The sequence below is a fragment of the Narcine bancroftii genome, chromosome 1 (assembly GCF_036971445.1).
Source record: "Narcine bancroftii isolate sNarBan1 chromosome 1, sNarBan1.hap1, whole genome shotgun sequence".
NCBI classification, from domain to species: Eukaryota; Metazoa; Chordata; class Chondrichthyes; order Torpediniformes; family Narcinidae; genus Narcine; species Narcine bancroftii.
Window position 1 is genome coordinate 233112065 of NC_091469.1, and position 18393 is coordinate 233130457.

Sequence of the window (18393 nt, forward strand, 5' to 3'; positions counted from 1 at the left end):
TTTTTCCCATTTCTACCATTTCTTCCGTTTCCAGAACAACCAAATTTTTCTTTAGGAGACAATGGTGGACTACATCTTTGTCCTCTTATATCTGGCAATGAATCAGCAAAAATCATTGCTTCATGATCATCCTCAAAAAACCGAGATTGATAGTCTCCATGAAACACCTTCAACACTGCCGGATAGCGAAAAGTAGATTTATAACCTTTACGCCACAAAACTTCTTTAACTGGATTAAATCGACGTCGACGTTGAATAACCTCTTGACTCAAATCAGGATAGACAAAAACTCTGCTATTCTGAATCAATAACGGAGTTTGTCGTTTTCTCGCATTTTGCACCGCCAGTCGAAGTATTGCTTCTCTATCCAAATAATTCAAACATTGAATTATTACAGGTCTCGGTGGCTGACCAGGTAAAGGTGATCTCCTTAAAGTTCTATGAGCTCTTTCCAATACAAAGCCTTCAGAAAAAAATTCTTGCCCTAGTACTTGTGGGATCCAGTCTTCCAAAAAATGAAGAGGATCTTGTCCTTCCATACCTTCTGCTATCTATCATAATCTCATACTTCTACCAGGTCACCCCTCAGCTTCCTTCGTTACAGGGTAAACAAGTCCAGCCTATCCAATATCTCCTTTAGAGTAAACACACATCCTTCCAATAGTTTGTGAAATTGCAACATAACATTTCCACTTCTCGTATTCCATGCCCCTCCCCATGCAGGTATGCACACCACATTCTTTCTTCATCGATCTGTGATGCTATCCTCAAATAACTATGGTCTTGAGACCTGTATATCTCTTTATTCATCAGCCTTCCTTAATGCCCTACCATTTACTATATATAATCTTACTTTTGACTTCTCAAAATGTTTCATCGCCCAGTATTCCACCCAACTTTTTGTCTGATCTATATCCAACTTATTCGCTATCCATAACACCATCAATTTTCAATTTGTAAACCTGGTCATCATACATCTGATACATGATCAATAAGTCAATTTTACATGGTTTCCAGAGCCCTCCTTTTCTATTATTGGGAGGATATTTGATTTAAATCCTCATCATCGCATTGAATCGCTCCCACAACTCCTGACATTAATTTACTTTTGTTACAAGATCAAACCAGCAACCACAAAGAAGGCATATCACACAGGGGTAAAGATGAACAATGACTTTATTAACAAAAATTCACCTTCAAACTTTAATTCAAAAGCCCCTCTTTTATAACAATGTCCACTGGTCACTATGCAAATTTCTATAACAGTGTAAAACTAATAAATCCCCCAGCCTAAATATAACAAGTCCACAGAAAAACTTAGATGCAAAACAAACACAAAGCACACAAGACTCACAAAACTTTGATCTCAACTGAAGCAAAGATCATAAACAAAATTCAGTTTGTTTGGTAAACTGAAGCCAAAAGATCTTTGAGAGGGAGAGAGCGAACACAAAATTTGAAGTTGTCTTCTTGTGTTGCTTGCAGAGAGAGGAACCACTGGCTTGGTCCAGATCCTTCTGGCTGCCTTTGGAATGTTCATCCCTTTTAAAATGCCCAACATTCTAAACTGCCTCCCAGACAATGACTCTGCTTGGGCCTCCTTCCACTTCACAGCCACACTCAGTGGTGGTTTGTCTTCCAAGTCCAGAAATTTCTAGATTATCTTCTGCACATGCTCAGTCCGTCTCCCACTCTCTCAGTAGTCCACCTTCACCTTGGCTCTCTAAGGCAAACTGTCACTTTCCAACACAACCACACAACACATAGGCCAATACACAACACAGAACTCTGTAACACTTTTGAGTAGTTGTTCCAAGACTTCTCTTGATATATCACATCTGGTGGTAAAAATTGGCTTTCCGGTAGTCCCCACTTATTCGCGGGGGATATGTTCCAAGTCCTCCAGTGGATGTCTGAAACCGCGGATAGTACCGAACCCTATATATACACTTTTTTCCGATACTTACATACATACCTACGATAAAGTTTAATTTATAAATTAGCCACAATAAGAGATTAACAACAATAACTAATAATAAAATAATTATAACAATATTTAAAATTAAAGGGTTACTTGAACATAAGCACTTCGATACCGCGACCATCAATCTGATAACCGAGACGGCTATTAAGATACACCAGACAAAGGGATGATTCATGCCCGGGATAGGTGGGGGGGGGGGGGGGGGGCGGGTGGCATGACATTTCATAATGCTACTCAGAACCTTGCGCAATTTAAAACTTATTTGTGGAATTTTCCATTTAATATTTTTGGATTGCGGTTGACCGAGTAAGCAAAACCACGGATAAGGTGGGGGGGAAACCCCTGTTCTTTCTTTAAACATTCACTGTTTGTCATTGAGCATTTAAAATTATGTTAATTTTAATTATGATATCAGCTGCCAGTTTCTGGTCAACAATCATTTCCCATTGCCAGGTATATTCCCCAAACTCCTGTAACATGCTGTTTATAGCCTGTACGGAGCCGTCGGCATCACGAACAAGCAGTAGAATCCCGCAGAGCAGCACTGTGACTCTGCTCCCTATTCTTCCAGGTCCACACCAGCAGCAGTGCCGCTGTTGCAGCTGCTCCGGCAGCACTGCCATTTTATTGTGATTTGTTTGTCAGTTGAATCGATAGGAGTATTGATCTTTCTCGTTTCCCATTTTTCCTCATAGCTGTACTGATTTCCCTAACCAATACTAGTATTTTTTTAAATCCCCTTATCTGAAAATCTGTATTGTACAACCATTCCTGATAATTAAGATTTGTAGCAATAATATCATATTATCTTTAGCTGTGCCCCAATTCATTATCTTTATTTCCAGCATATCTTTGTTCTATAATAATCTAACAATAAAAAAAAGCTCCAAACCTCTGCCTCTTTAATGTTCTGAATGCCAAGTATGAAAATTCTGCCGTTCCACATTCGCAAGATAGAAGTGGATGCCACTAAGTACTATCATGTGTTAAGTTCACTTGATCAGGACATGGCTGGTCAAGTAGTGGATTTCCTTCAGGACCCACCAACTCTCGGGAAGTAGGAAGCCTTAAAAGCCCTCCTTCTCTAGATTTACGCTCTTTCACAGTATGAGCGAGCTGTACGGCTCCTCCATATCGATGGCCTGGGGGACCATGTCCCTTCAGAGTTAATGAACGACATGTTGGCACTCAGAGATGACCATAGGCCTTGCTTGCTCTTCGAGCAGTTGTTTTTAGAGCATATACCAAAAGATATCCACCTCATATTGGCTGATGAGGACTTTGATAACCTCAAACAGTGGCTGCCTGTGCAGACATTCTGTGGCGCATGAAACAGCAAGGTGCAAGACCCATAGAAATTAGTGCTGTGTCACACCCAAAAGCCCAGGCTCCACAAGTACCAGCAATGAGGGTAAACGTTCCCCCAGACAAACATGACTCCTTGAACCACCTGATGTTTTTACCATTAACGCTGTGGTTCTGGAGTTCACCACTGCCCCCCACTCCCCTCCCCACCCCATCCGTTGTGGTTTTCTGATGTCCAGAAATGGAGAATTCTTCAGAAAAGTTTAAGCCTTTAATTGCAAACAAAAGCTGAGACAAATCAAAGCCTGGACTCTGAAATGCCTGTTGCAGTGAGACACTGCACTTTTTTTATATTATAGTCATGACTTAATCACATTTCTGCACCTAACCTCGTATCTTAACAGGATGTCATCCCTTGGCGTGCCACAATTATTTTCATTATTCTCCACCCATTAATCTAATCATGTTTAGAACCACATGTTTCATCATATGCAGCCATCTGCTGCCTTCTATTCATTACCGTGGCTTTGTATAGTAAATACATAATGGATTATTACTTTTGTAACATAGTGTGTGTAAATTGTTAGATAGTAATGGATGGTAGTTCATGTGACTTATTTTCCATACCCACTTTTCCAGGAAAATCCCATGGCCAGTCGTCACTAATAGCCACGACAGCTGGCCACCATAACAGCCTACTCTATGTCTGGGACAAACTCTCCCAGCGCAAATTTCTAGTCGACACAGGTGCAGAGATTAGTGTCCTTCCTCCTTCAGGCTTTGACATCCATACCAGGAGCGCGGGTCCAGCGCTTACAGCGGTGAATAACAATTTGATTCATATGTACAGAACACAGACTATACCCCTGAAATTCGGCAACAATAAGTTCACATGGAAGTTCATTCTTGCTGCAGTGTCCCAGCCATTACTGGGTGCTGACTTCCTCAGAGCCCACTCACTTATGGTGGACTTAAAAGGGTGCTGGTTGGTGAACACCACAATGTTCCAGACTTTACATCTTGGAAAAGCCAAACTACTTGCCCTTCACCCATGGAGTACTCGAACAACAAATTCACCAAACTTTTTACGGAGTTTCTGAATATTGTCACTCCCCAGTTCGCCACTGCCACACCCAAACATCGTGTCGCACACCACATTGTCACCCAAGGACCTCCTCTACGCACCTGAGCCTGACGCTTGCTGCCCAACAAGTTGCAAGGAACTTGCAGTCATATGCAGGTCTGTTAGCCCATGGGCTTCCCTGCTACATATAGTGGTCAAAGCCACGGAAGGCTGGAGACCTTGTGGGGATTACAGGCGTCTCAATGACACTACCACTACAGACCATTACCATGTGCCCCATATACAGGGCTTTACAGCTAATCTTCATGGGTCCAGGAAATTTTCTAAAATTGACGTGGTGTGTGGTACCACCAAATTCCTGTAAACCCAGAGGATGTGCCCAAGACTGCCATCATAACACCATTTGGCCTCTGAATTTTTGAGAATGCCTTTTGGGCTCGAAAATGCTGCACAAAGATTCCAGTGACTGATGGACGCAGTGGGGTATGGCATGGACTTCCTTTTTGTATACTTGGACGACATGTTCGTCTCCAGCCACTCCCACAAATAGCACTTGCAGCATCTGCATTTACTCTGCCGCCGCCTACAGGAGATTGGGCTAACTGTAAACCCTGCCGAGTGAAAATTTGGGCACTCCTCTATTGAATTCTTGGGACATTAGATCAGCAGCCAGGGTGTCGTTCCATTACCTAGTAAGGTGGAAGCCATTCTAATTTGTAAGATACCATCAAAGGAGTCCAGGAATTTGTGAGGATGGTCAGTTTCTATTGCCGCTTTCTACCCTCTGCAGCTCTTATTATGAAACCTCTTCAACCTCATGTCCAGTGGTGCCAATGAACTTGAGTGGACAAAGGAGGTAATGGTAGTATTCCAACAGACCAAAGACGCCCTATCGAAGGCAACATTGCTGGTCCATCCACAAATGCCTTGACAATAGACACATCTGATGCGGCAGTAAGAAGGCAAGAGTACACCAAAGGACAATGGAAGTCTCTAGCGTTTTTTAGTAGACACCTCAGTCCTACGGAAACAAAATACAGCACATTTGATAGGGAAGTGCTGGTGCTGTACCTAGCGGTCAGATACTTCAGCTTTTTTTGGAAGGCATGGACTTCACAGTTTTTACTGACCATAAACCGTTAATGTTTGCCTTTGCAAAGGCATCGAATCCTGGTCAGCCCGCCAGCAACGTTACCTATCATGTATCTGAGTTTTCAACCAGGATTAAACACTACTCTGGTAAGATTAATGTGGTGGCTGATGCCCTGTACTACTCCTTCATTCAAGCAGTATGTGCCCTCTCTCTGGGTGTAGACTGCATGGCACTCTCCAAAGCTCAGAACCAAGACGATGAACTCCCAGCTTTTAGAACTGATGTCACGAGCCTGCAACTTGAGGACATAATCTTTGGCCGCAAGGTACCACTCTCCTGTGCAATGATTCCATAGGTTAGCCTCGCCCTATCATCCCTGCTGCGTGGAGATGTTGCATTTTCGATGCCATTCACAAACTGTACCACCCCTCCATTCGAGCGACGGTCCGCCTGATAGCCAATAAGTTTGTATGGCATGGACTCACAAAGCAGGTCATATACTGGGCAAAGACATCACAGACCGCCAATCTGCAAAAGTGAAGATGATGCTTCAGCCCTTCCAGCCACCACCTTGCAAATTTGACCACTTGCATGTCAACATTGTTGGTCCGCTTCTGGTGTCACGAAGGTCTAGGTTCTTGTTAACGGTCATCGACAAATTCACTAGGTGGCTGTAGGCGGTCTTATGACAGACTCATTGACCAATTCATGCGCCCAAGCTTTTATTTCTGCCATGGTGTCCTAATTCGGCCTACCCACACGCATCACCTTCTGACAGAGACCCAAAGTTTACCTCTGCACTCTGGGACATTTCGTCACAACTGTTGGGAATGGAGCTCCGCCACACGACAGCCTACCGCCTGCAGTCGAACAGCCTGGTGGAGTGGTTCCAACGCCACATGAAGGCTGCACTGATGGCCCGCCTCCAGGGACCTGATTGGGTGGATGAGCTGCCTTGGACCCACCTGGGAATAAGAACAGCACCCAAAGAAGATCTCCACTCCTCATCGGCCAAGTTGGTTTCTGGAGCCCAGCTCATTGTACCTGGGGAGTTTGTGCCCACAGCACATGGAAAGGAGGTACCACCGAATGAAGTCTCAGGCAAGCTGCAGGAGCAGCTTGGAATATTGGCCCCTGTTCCCATGTCAAGGCATGAAACAATGACACTCTTCATCCCAAAGTAACTCCGGGACTGTGATTTTGTGTTTGTGCGTAGAGGTTCACGTGGGCCACCCCTAGAGGCTGTATGAGGGCCCCTTCAGTGTGCTACGAAACAATCATACAACTTGTGCACTGGACATTGGGGGGCATTTATGATTGACCGATTACAGCCCGCTCATCTCAACTTTGATCGGCCCTTGCCATGACCCCTGATGTGAAGACACGGATGACCGCCCAAGAAATGGCACCAGAGGTTTAGCCTCCTATTGCTGGTTCTGGGGGAGGTGGGGGCATGTAGTGGCTCACCGGAGGCTTAATCGAACAGGCTCAAGAGGTTCTGAATGACGTCACAGTGTGATGATGCCATTTGAAACATGCAGGGTTTTCAAAAGCTGCATGTGACTGTTTGAGTAATGACTTTTCTGAACTTTGACTTGACTACGTCTGATCATTTACTTGTTCTTCACTTCAAACTGCGACACAGTTGCTACACCTTCTCTCAGACTCCTCTACCAGTCCAACTTAAAATCTTGAAAATATTTGCTTGAATTGGTTCCTCAATCCCTGTTTGTGTAATCCTTCCAATTTAACCTTGATGAAAGTGGAGACAAAAGAAACTACAAATGATGGAATCGGGGCCAAAAACAAACAGCTGGAGGAACTCGGCATGTCAAGGAGCATCTGCGGAGGGAAAGGGTTTATCAATTTTTCAGGTGGAGACCATGAATCAAGACTTTTTTTTAAAGAGGGAGGGGCATGACTGGGGCCAAGAAGTGATAGACCAAGGAGGAGTGAAAACAGACAGGGAAAAGAAATGGCCAAATGGAGCCAGGTGGTTGTAGGAGGGGACCAAGGTGGAGAGAGTTTCTAGAAGGTGATAAGTAATCCTGATGCATTATCTTGACCAAAACGATCCCTTTCACTACATTGTAGTCCACCATACATACTGTTTGACCTGCAGAGCTCCTACAGCTTTTGCTCCTGGTAAAATAATGTTGCAATTTTTCAAGGCTGGTATATTCTTCCTAACATATTTTAGTAAACATTTAAAACGTACTGGGGGTTGTAAGTCAATTGGGATAATTGGGCAGAATGGGTTCATGGGCCGAAATGGCCTGTTGCAGTGTTGTATGTCTAAATTTTTTTTAAAATTACATTTAAAATGTGAACATATGGCTAGAACTGCTCACAAGATTCCTGGCACAGCCTAATCATGTCATTAATAGCTTTAGTATGATTTCTATCCTCATGCATTCTAATTCACAATACAAGAACAGCTTCCATCATCCTATTTGGACTTGTCAGTAGTGTTCTAATGATCCAGACACTTGGATGCCAAAGTGTCTATGAGTTTCAATTGCTTCTGACTTTATACCATAGTGTTCAATCTGTTCAATGATTTTCAAGTTAGTCCAAAATAGATAATTCCACATTTGTCTGCATTTAATTTTATTTACAGTAATGTTGGACATTTGTTTAACTTGCAGTATCTTTGTAGTTCATTGGATCCACCCAAATTGCTTATACTCTTGGTTATCAACAAACCAATCTTTCTCATCACAAAGGGTAAATATGATGACCACTGTAGGTTCCAGCACAGATAATTGTGAAACACCATAGATGGCAACTTACTAGTTTGAATAAATATTCCTCCTCAATTTCTGAATAGTGTAATGTATCTTTCAGTTACATGACCTTATCTACAAAATGTTTTATTTAATTCCTCCATACAAGTAACTTCCATTGGCATTTGCTTTAGACCAGGGGTGGCCAAACTACAGCCCCCGAGCCAACTGTGGCCATTGTCCATCTTTAAGTGGTCCTTAGAACATAGTTTACAACAATAAATTGCACTGTATGTACGTTCCACTTCATAATTTCAACATCAGATATCACTGCCATTTTGAACAACTACTCAACCAACTGAAGCAAGGTTACTCTTCGATGAAAATGTTTACCTCAGTTTTTAAAAAAACCTTACTTTAGTTTTTTTTAAAAGTTTTCTTCAGTTAAAATGTAATGATTACCTCAGTTAAACATGCTGGAACGGAAAAGACTGAAAATAGCAAGGGAGTGCTGAAAATTTCAGACATGGTGGGAAAATTAATACTTTGTCACAGAAGTCATATATTTGTTTGATTTGCAAGAAATCTGTTAACTTTAATAGTCTATTTTTAATAGCTATCCAGAAATATACATTGCATCATAATCATTAAGGTGGACACTTGGGGCATGAACTAATTTCACTGAGAGTTGTGGAGGAATGTTGGAGACGGCCTTGTCCCTTTCTTGATCCCTTATTTTGCACCCTGTTTTATTTGGCACTGTTTTTGAATGAGAGTTTTATTGTATTCATTTGAATTAAATTTAAGAGCAGCAGATACAGAAATGCTGACTGTAATATGTGAGCATATCAATAAACTACTGTAATATCAACAGTTAAGCTGTTCAGCAGTGTCGTCTAGTTATTTTGATAGAAAATGAACTTTTGATGGCATGGGTTTTCTGGTCTAAAAACACCATTTTCTTGCAGTATAACTGTATGAAAACTGCTAGGCTTGATATTGTTTGGCCTGTGACTCCTTGTATTTCACTGTATGTGGCCCACAACCAAAAAAGTTTGGTCAGCACTGGTTTAGAAGTTTAAACCATATTTGACAGGCATGTCCAATTTACAAATACATAACAACTCTGTGATCTTATTTTTAACACATTAAGTCACTTTATCCATAATTATAAACTATTATTATTTCCAATAATAGGTGTTAACCAACTCAAATGTTGTCGTCAAACCTTTCTCAAATTGTGGAGTTGGATACACAATTATATAATTTGGAAGAATGATTGTTGAACCAGCAAATTTTGCAGATTTCTTAACTATAATCTTCCAGTGTTTTCACTTGCTTCCTTCAAACCCTGAGATGGAAACATTGTTGCTATTTAGCATCTTTTATTTATGAGAATCTATTTTATCATGCTTAATAAGAAGAAAGTAGTCCAGTTTTATTTACAGGAATTTGTCAAATATTCAACTGCAAACTGTATTAGTAATGGAATTTTCATAATAAGCTCATTAGAAATATTGGAAAAGTTGCAAGGTATTAACTGAGTCACAACAAATTTCTTATCTAACCAGGCCATTTTTTCTTGTTCATTGATCTTTTCTCTTGATTTTACTTTTGAACTTGTTACAGTGTTAAGTAGTTGCAAACTGCTCACATTTAATACATTTACTTTTAATTTATAGCAAATGTGCCTGGAATAATTGATTATGTTTTAACTATTAAATATCACATTTAACCTAGAGTTTTAAACTTTGCTGAACCTCTTGATGTACACTTTTCCCAATCCATGGTGTATTCAATTTCTCATACCTCACTTTGGAATTTTACTCTGGGGTTTCAGCTTGTGTGTTTGGACAGTTGCAATGGGCCTAGCAATCATTTCCAATTCTTATCCACCTTGGCACTGCAATTGCCAACATTATCAAAGTTTAGAGTAAAACACAAAAGTCTGCAGACACCATGGTTGAAGTAAAAACAATGCTGGAGAAACTCAGTAGATTAAACAGTGTACTTTATGTAGCAAAGAGCCTATTACCTCCTGCCTGCGGGACTGTGCTCCTCCCCCTGCCCCTCCCCTCACCATTTTGTTCGGGCACCTGGCCACATTTTGTTGATGAAGGGCTCAAGGCCAAAATTTGGTTATGTATTTTTATCTTTGCTAAATTAAGTACACTATTTGACCTGCTGAGTTTCTCCAGCTTTGTGTTTTTATTATCAAAGTTTATTAACTTTTACTTCAATTTTAAAATTATATTTTTTATTGTCACCAGTGACATTTAAACTTTGTAGTTCAGACTGCTCACCTTCTTCATTGTCACTGCAAGTCTCTCCTTTGTGATTTTCTTTGTCGCAATATGAATAGTATAGACATAGTTAAGAAGGAAAACAGCAGACCAATTGGGGAGAAGAAAATAGAAGGCTACATTGATAATTTAGATGATGAGAGGACTTTAAAATAGAACATTATCATGGACTGGTTGGGCAGAATGACCTTTTCTATGCCATGTCGTCCAATGTAATCCTATTTTAATACAACAATAAAATTGTTGAAAATGTATATTAATATTTGTGGCTTTTTGTAAGTAATTTTCTTAACAATTAATTCATTTTACAGATTAGACTGAAAGAGATCTTTGAGACTCCATTAGAGATTAATTTGGTCCTGGAGCTGGTCACTGGAGGAGAGCTATTTGACAGGTCTCTGATTTCTTTATCTTCAAATTCATAAATGCAGGACGAGACTCTATCACTTATAGTTTTCTTTGGATTCAGCATACTTTTCATGAAAATGTTTGTTTTTAACTTTACAATTGCATGTGAATACATATGATACGCTGAAATCTATTTGATATATATTGAATCTATGGATTTGTTCTTTTTATCAGTGAGGAATATTAATGAAAAATATTTTGGGAAACTATTATTGTGATCTAGAATGTCATAAATTGTCTGTAAAGATTTTTAATCTGTACCCCTTGACTTCCTGAGGATTCAATCAGCTAGGCATTTTTCATCTTAGCATCTTAGCATTTTTCCATTGATTATTTTGCTCTAACCCATCCACATTACATGTTTTAAACCCTTGGAAGAACTCAGCGGGTTAGGCAGCATCTGGGCAGGCAGAGGGATGGTTAATATATCAGGTTAAGACTGCATTGGGACAGAGGGTGTAGAATAGGGATGACCAGTATAAAGACATGCATGGGTGGAATGAGGCACCATCTGGTAGGCAATAAGTAGAGCCAGGTGAGAAAGGTGTTAGTAGTTAGCTTGCACAAGAGAGGGAGGAGTTGGGAGGCAGTGACTGGTGGATGATAGGTAGAAACAGATAAGGAAAGGGGGGAGAAAAGCAGCAAATGGAGCCAGATGCAGGCATGAAAGCAGAAGGTAGAGACAAAGGTTGGAAGGTGATGTGTGGAGATGCAAGAGGCTACAGATGCTGGAATGTGTAAGAAAGGTAATAACCAGAATTAAACAGGGAAGTCTGCAGATGCTGGGATTCTAATGGAATACACAAAAGTGCTGGACAGGTGATTCAGTAGGTGGGGTAAAAGGCGAATGGAACCAGGTAGAGAAAGGAATTAAATCTGGGTAATGAGAGGGGAGGGCACAAATAAGAAGAACACTTCTTCGAGGATGTCGGGGAGATATACATTCCATGAAAGAGCATTGAACTTTCTTCTTTCAAATGGGGTACACCTCCTGTGTCCCTTTCTTTCACCTTCTGTTCCATCCAGGTTCTTTCATCTGGTTACTTTTTCCAACTGCATGGTTCCAGTAAAGCTAAATGATAGATTTTTTTTGAAAATGTGGTGAATGGCTGTATACTCTTTAATCTGGCTCCACCCTGTCCTGTGGCTGGACCTGTGGCTCCTCCCTCTGACTCTGTATAAAGGTTCCTACATCACAACCCCTCCCCAGAAAGCCTGGGTCACTGCACAGGATAACCTTCAAGCTTATTGTAAGTAAAAGCCTATAGTTCCAAAACTCTATAGTCTTTTGAATTAATAATAGTGTATCAATTTTATTTACATTAATTTTTTTCCAACGATGGAACAACTCAAAGCCTGATAAGCTGGAGATCGACCCACAATCGCCAGAAGCCTCAATCTGCTTTGAACTCTGGCTATGCTGCTTTGAGGTTTTCTACAGAACTCCACTGGAATCGTGGCCATGGAGGCAAGCCGCACCTCCTCTTCTCCCAGGTCAGACATTGAGTGTTCCCGATGATCAAGGATGCCTCAATTTACATGGAGGCAATGAAAATACTCAGGGACAAGTACAGGGAGAAAGTTAATGAGGTATACACCAGGCACATGCTGGCTACCCACAGACAGCGACCGGGTGAATCAAGCGATATGTTCCTCAAGGCCCTGAATGACTTGCATGAGTGTGCAACTTCTAATCAGTGTTGGCTCCCCAAAACACAGAGGACATGATCCTGGACGCCTATGTTGCATGCGTCAGGTCAGATTACGTCCTTCAGAGGCTACTCAAGCAGAGTAAGTTGGACTTAAGAGGGGCGATTGACCTCATGAAATCGCTGGAGATCGTCCTCCATAACATGGAAGCATACTCTGCGAATGTCGCGGGGTCCGCACAGGGGCTGCCATCTTGGGATTCGGGTTCACAGGCTAGCAGTCTCCCACAAGCACCTGAAGGTCTACTTTTATGGTCAACCAAAGCAACCCTGAAAGAAGGGGTACTACAGGAAGGTATGCTGATTACAGCTGCCTTTCAGTTCGAGCACCGTCATGTGCGCAGTTTGGGAGCTGCCATCTTTGTTGCTGTTTCACTTCCGGTGACGACCACGTTGTGACACAGGGGCTGCCATTGTGGATGCTGCCAACTTCCGGAGATAATCATGCTGCCACTTGGGTGCCGCCATTATGCTCTCAGACTATGAGTCAACAAGGGCCAGACTCTGTGGTGCTGGACCAGAATAGCCCACATCAACTCTCCCGCTCTATGTTGGGCGTCTCAATAAATGATCAGATGACAAGATGCCTTTTTCATAGCAGGAGCACTGAGAGTTTCATTCACCCCGATACGGTGCAGCGTTACTCTCTTAAAGAAAAGCCAGTAAGCTATAAAGCTGCCCTGGCCTCAAAGTTCCACTCAACTGATGACGCTGACTGTGCAGGACGTGACTTACAGGAACTTTAAACTCTTTATCATACCACAGCTCTGCGCACCAGTGCTGCTGGGGTTGGATTTTCAGTGCCACCTCAAGGGTGTCACAATGCAATACAACAGTCCCCTTCTCCACCCCCCCCAAACAGTCAGCAACCCGCAGTTCGTCAGCACACTGCACTCCCTCTCCCACCAGCCCAACTATATCGATCCCCCAACACTGTTCGCGAACCACACCATCCCCAACTGTAAGTCAGGCGCTACAAAAAGCAAGCAATAAAGTGAAGGGGACAGGGTGTTTATTAAAGTGGAGGTCCAGCAATTCCTGAATGAGGGGATCATTGAGTCTATTAGCAACCCGTGGAGCACCCAAGTGGTGATGGTCAAAAGTGGGATAAATACAGGATGGTGATTGATTATAGCCAGACTCTTAACTGCTATACACAACTGGATGCGTACCCCTCCCTTGCATTGTGGACATGGTCAATCATATTGTCCAATATCGTGTCTTTTCAATTATTGACCTGATATCTGCTTACCACCAGGTCCCCATCTGACAGAGGACCACCAGTATAATGACTTTGAGGCAAACATCCAGCTCTACCATTTCCTCAAGGTCCCCTTTGGAGTTACCAACGGTATCTCTGTTTTCCAGTGGGAGATGGACCACATGGTGGACCAAAATAACCTACGTGCCACCTTTCCCTACCTGGATAATGCCACGATCTTCAATCATAACCTGCAAGATTATGATGCCAACCTCCAGAAATTCCTCACAACAGCCAACCACCTAAACCTCACCTACACTATCCACCTGGCAATCCTTGGCTGTCTTGTGGAGAATGGGGTTATTGGCCCCGACCCCTACCACAAATGCCCACTGCTGGAGCTCTCCCTTCCCCACAGCCTCAAGGCCTTGAAAAGGCGCCTGGGGCTCATTTCCCACTACGCCGAATGGATGCCCAATTAATGTGGACAAAACCCACCCCTTATCGTCAACATCCTTCTGGCTGACAAGAGATGCCTGTGTAGCCTTCAGTCAGATAAAAGAGGACATGGTTAAAGCTGCAACATATGTGGTGGATGATTCTGCCCCGTTTCAGGTTGAGACCAATGCCTCCGATATCGCCCTGGCCACCACCCTGAACCAGTCAGGTCGGCCAGTACCTTTTTCTCCTGTACCCTCCAGGGGCCTGAAATCCGATATTCCTCCATCGAGAAGGAGGCTCAGGTAAGAGTTGAGGCAGTGTGGCACTGCCCAGATAGACTGCCTCAAAACCCTCCACATGAACTCTGCCACCAGGTGCCACAAAATTTATCCATTTTATCAAATCTTGTAATCTGCTGTACTCCATCTGGAAGTCTGTGCGAAGTGTAAACTACATTTCTACCAATCAGATGGGCACACCTGGTGAAAGCCCACGCGATCATTTGAGTATAGATTTCAAGGGCTCCCTCCCTCCACCAACCGCAACGTGTATTTCCTCACCATCATCGATGAGTATTCACATTTCCCCTTTGCCATCCCTTGCCCAGACATGACCACCACCACAGTCATCGGGGCACTGCACCACTTGTTCACCCTATTCGGGTACCCTTCATATGTCCACAGCGACTGGGAGTTCTCGTTCATGAGTGACAAACTGCGCCCATACCTGCTAGCCAGAGGTATTACCACCAGCAGGACCTCTAGTTATAACCCCTGAGGGAATGGCCAGGTGGAGAGGGAGAATGCAATCGTGTGAAAGGCCATCCTTCTTGCCCTTAAGTCTAAGGGACTGTCTGTCTCTCACTGGAAGGGGGGTCCTTCCCAAGGCAGTCCACACAATTAGGTCACTGCTTTGTCCTGGCACCAATCCTACCCCTCACAAACAAATTTTCACTTTCCCCCAGGAAGTCCACACAGGGGACCACCCTGCCATTTTAATTGATGTCCCCTAAGCCAATCCTAATACAGAAGCATATGAAGGACCATAAAACCGACCCACTGGTTGAAAGGGTCCAACTCCTCCATGCAAACCTTCAATACGCATATATAGCCTGCCTGGATGGCCGCAAGGAAACTGTTTCCATTCAGGACCTCACGTGTACAAGGGCACCTGAGGAGCCTACCCACCAAACTGCACCCTCCCCTCCCATGCACACACACAACATACCATGGCACCTTAGGCTCGCCTCAGTCGCTCTGGTCAAGCCACCAAGCGCCCAGCAGGTTGACACTGTGTTGGAGGTCCAGAAAGAATCAATGGCCCAGCTACAGCAGAGCAACAACTCTCTGCCTGTCTCAACAGAAGACCAGGCCACCTGACAGACTTAACTGCTAATAATTTTGTAAGACTTTGTACCCATGTCACCCTGCTGGACAAAACAAAAACAAGGGTGAATGTGGTGAACTGCTGTTCACTCTTTAATCTAGCTCTGCCCTGTCCTGTGACTGTACCCATGGCTCCTTCCTCTTGACTCTGTATAAAGGCTCCAACACCACAACCCCTCTCCAGAAAGCCTGGGTCATAGCACAGGATGACCTTCAAGTTTATTGTTATTAAAAGCCTATAATTCTGTAATTCTAGTCTTTTGAGTTATTGATAGTGTATAAGAAAATAAATAAGAATAAATAAGAATAAATGTACTCTGAAGTGAATCCTCAATGAAAATGGGAACAAACATTCAGCCAGCAGAGCGCCTAGGCTATGCCCCAGCCGAAGCAGCTATTAGAATAAAGTTGTTTTTGAATAAAATGGCAGCACCCAGGATGAAGAGCCGGCTGATACCACTTGCCGCTGGGGCAACTCTCCCAAAGTGTCTCCCTGTCCCTGCCTAGTAAGAGTCTTTATTAAGTGTATTAATAAGGCTTTATCTGTAAATTTTGGGGAGGAGGGGATTAATTATGATGGTGGCACAGTTACCGTTGCGGTTAGCGCTGCGGTTAGCGCAGTGCTGTTGCACCCCCCAGTGAATGGGGTTGAATTTAAATTTTGTAAGTTATGGGAATTACCTGATTAAAGTGAACTTTACATAATTAAGGACTACAATACTTTTTTAAAATTACTTTACATTTTGCACTTTTTTTGTCTTTTAAACTGTTTATTCTTAATGCATGTGTATTGGTATGGCATTGTAAGAGTGTGTTTCAGGCAGCCAGAATCTGCAGTCCCCGGAGGTGCCAGACACCAGGGATTTTACTGTAGCTGAAGAATGGTTTTGATGTATCTTTGCAGGTTTCTCTGTTTCCAGCCAGCATAATACTGTGATGATAACTTATCCCTTGCTTATTGAACTATCAATAAAAATATACTTGTCCTTCATTCTTTGGGTATAGTTTTCTCCAAAAATTGAAGATCAAGAACAAAACTTAAAAAAAAATCCAATTAAATACAATTGGTAATTTTAAGATTAAATGTCCAAAGCTGCTGGAGTCCTAATGCTTTTGGAACACAGGAAAAATAAGCATGTTGATTGATTTTAATGGGTTGTCCTAGAAAAAATGAATTACTTTAGAAGGCAATTTCCTAAGAAGATTAATGAGGTTATTGTCATACTCATTGTACAACGTACAAATGCCCATACTGCAGCTGAACAGGTAGATGTAAATAAAAACTTTAATAGAAGCTAATTGAACTGCATTGAAAGAGACACATAATACACAAGAGAGATAATGAACATTCACAGTAATCCTAGTGCATTAAAAAAAATGACATGTAATAGTGCAAACAGTTACTTTGTGCTGACGGAGCAGTCTATGATTATCATACCAACTGAAGCAATTGAAACAAGTTGTAAGGTTTGAATAGAGTACGTTTCCGGTTATCTGAAAATTGGTGAACTGAAAAATTCAATGATCTGAACTGTTTTTCTGTAGCAATATGACATTACAAGTTGAAAAAATGTTTTCAACCAACGTGCTCACGTGGGGTTCTGTCGCTCTGTTTGCGCCAGTTTGGTAACAACAGAGCTCAGAACCAGCCAGGAAGACAGATGCTAAACAGCTGGATGCCAGCTCAGAGAAGCAGGCTGGAATCTCGAGCCATCAGTGAGTGACTGGAGAAAGTTGGCGGGTCACGCAGTCACTCCTTCCCTTCTTTCTTTACACTGGCCTCCATCACCAACCTGCCAGATCGATGATGGACATCAGGGTAAATGATTATGTGATGGAGAGCTTCATCCACAGTGCAGTGCTACTCCCTTGTGGTAAGGGCAGTAAACCACTGAGTTACTTTGGCCTTGAAGTCTCAAATGGCAGATGTCTGGGCTACTGCTTAGTGACTCTGACCGTATGGGGAACAGACTACAATGACTTTAAGCTCCTTGTGATGCCGCAGCTTTGCGCTGCCATGCTGCTGGGGCTGGACTTTCATTGCCAATGGAGTATGATGGGCCCCATTCCCCACCCCCACTCCCCCATCTGTAATCAGCAGATTTTAAACCAACCACTGTGCTCCACCACAGAAACCCCCGACCTCTCCTCCCATCATTTCCAGCCAGCTTCTCCCTCCTGCGGCCTTTCAACCCTTAAGATCACCCCTCCATCCCTGTTCGCTAACCTTGTTTTGTATTCGTTATGTGTGAGTTCTTATACAATACATGAATGAAGAGAAAGATTCTTGACTTTAAAGTTGTTGTAAACAGCCCATGTGGCATGCCTTGAGTCTGCAAGCCTCCATTACAGATCTCCAATACTGGAATCTCCTGCTCTGTGTCAGGCCTTGCTGGGAGCCAAGTAAAATCAAACAGGAACTATAATCCTTAAGACCTTGCTAGTAGCAAATGCAACCATGATCACTATCATTACATCTCTCTTTCTTTAAAAAAAAGTAGCTTACTTTTAACTAACATGATCTCTTTGTATAACTCTGCAATTTTAACTTTAACACCAGGAACTTGCATTTTCATTATTATCAACATTGTTAACATTTTTTAAACTTGTTTTGTGTGTTCACATTTACGTACACTAAAACTTGAAGAATGAATAAGATAGCACTACTTCATTCTATAACAGGAGTCTTTAAACTTGCTCAATGAGTCTCTTAAGAGGATTCATGTGTCTTGACGATCTCCTGATTGATTGTCC

The 18393-nt window shown here is 42.6% G+C and overlaps 1 protein-coding gene across 8 annotated transcripts in view; it reads left to right on the top strand.

Moving 5' to 3' along the window:
* camk4 (calcium/calmodulin-dependent protein kinase IV) overlaps positions 1-18393 on the top strand; it is a 126652-nt gene that overhangs the window by 27316 nt on the left and 80943 nt on the right. For all 8 annotated transcript variants that reach the window (XM_069892772.1, XM_069892815.1, XM_069892766.1 and 5 more), the window contains one exon: positions 10807-10889. In XM_069892772.1, the coding sequence (XP_069748873.1) occupies positions 10807-10889 (83 nt within the window). The remainder of the gene's footprint in view (positions 1-10806; positions 10890-18393) is intronic.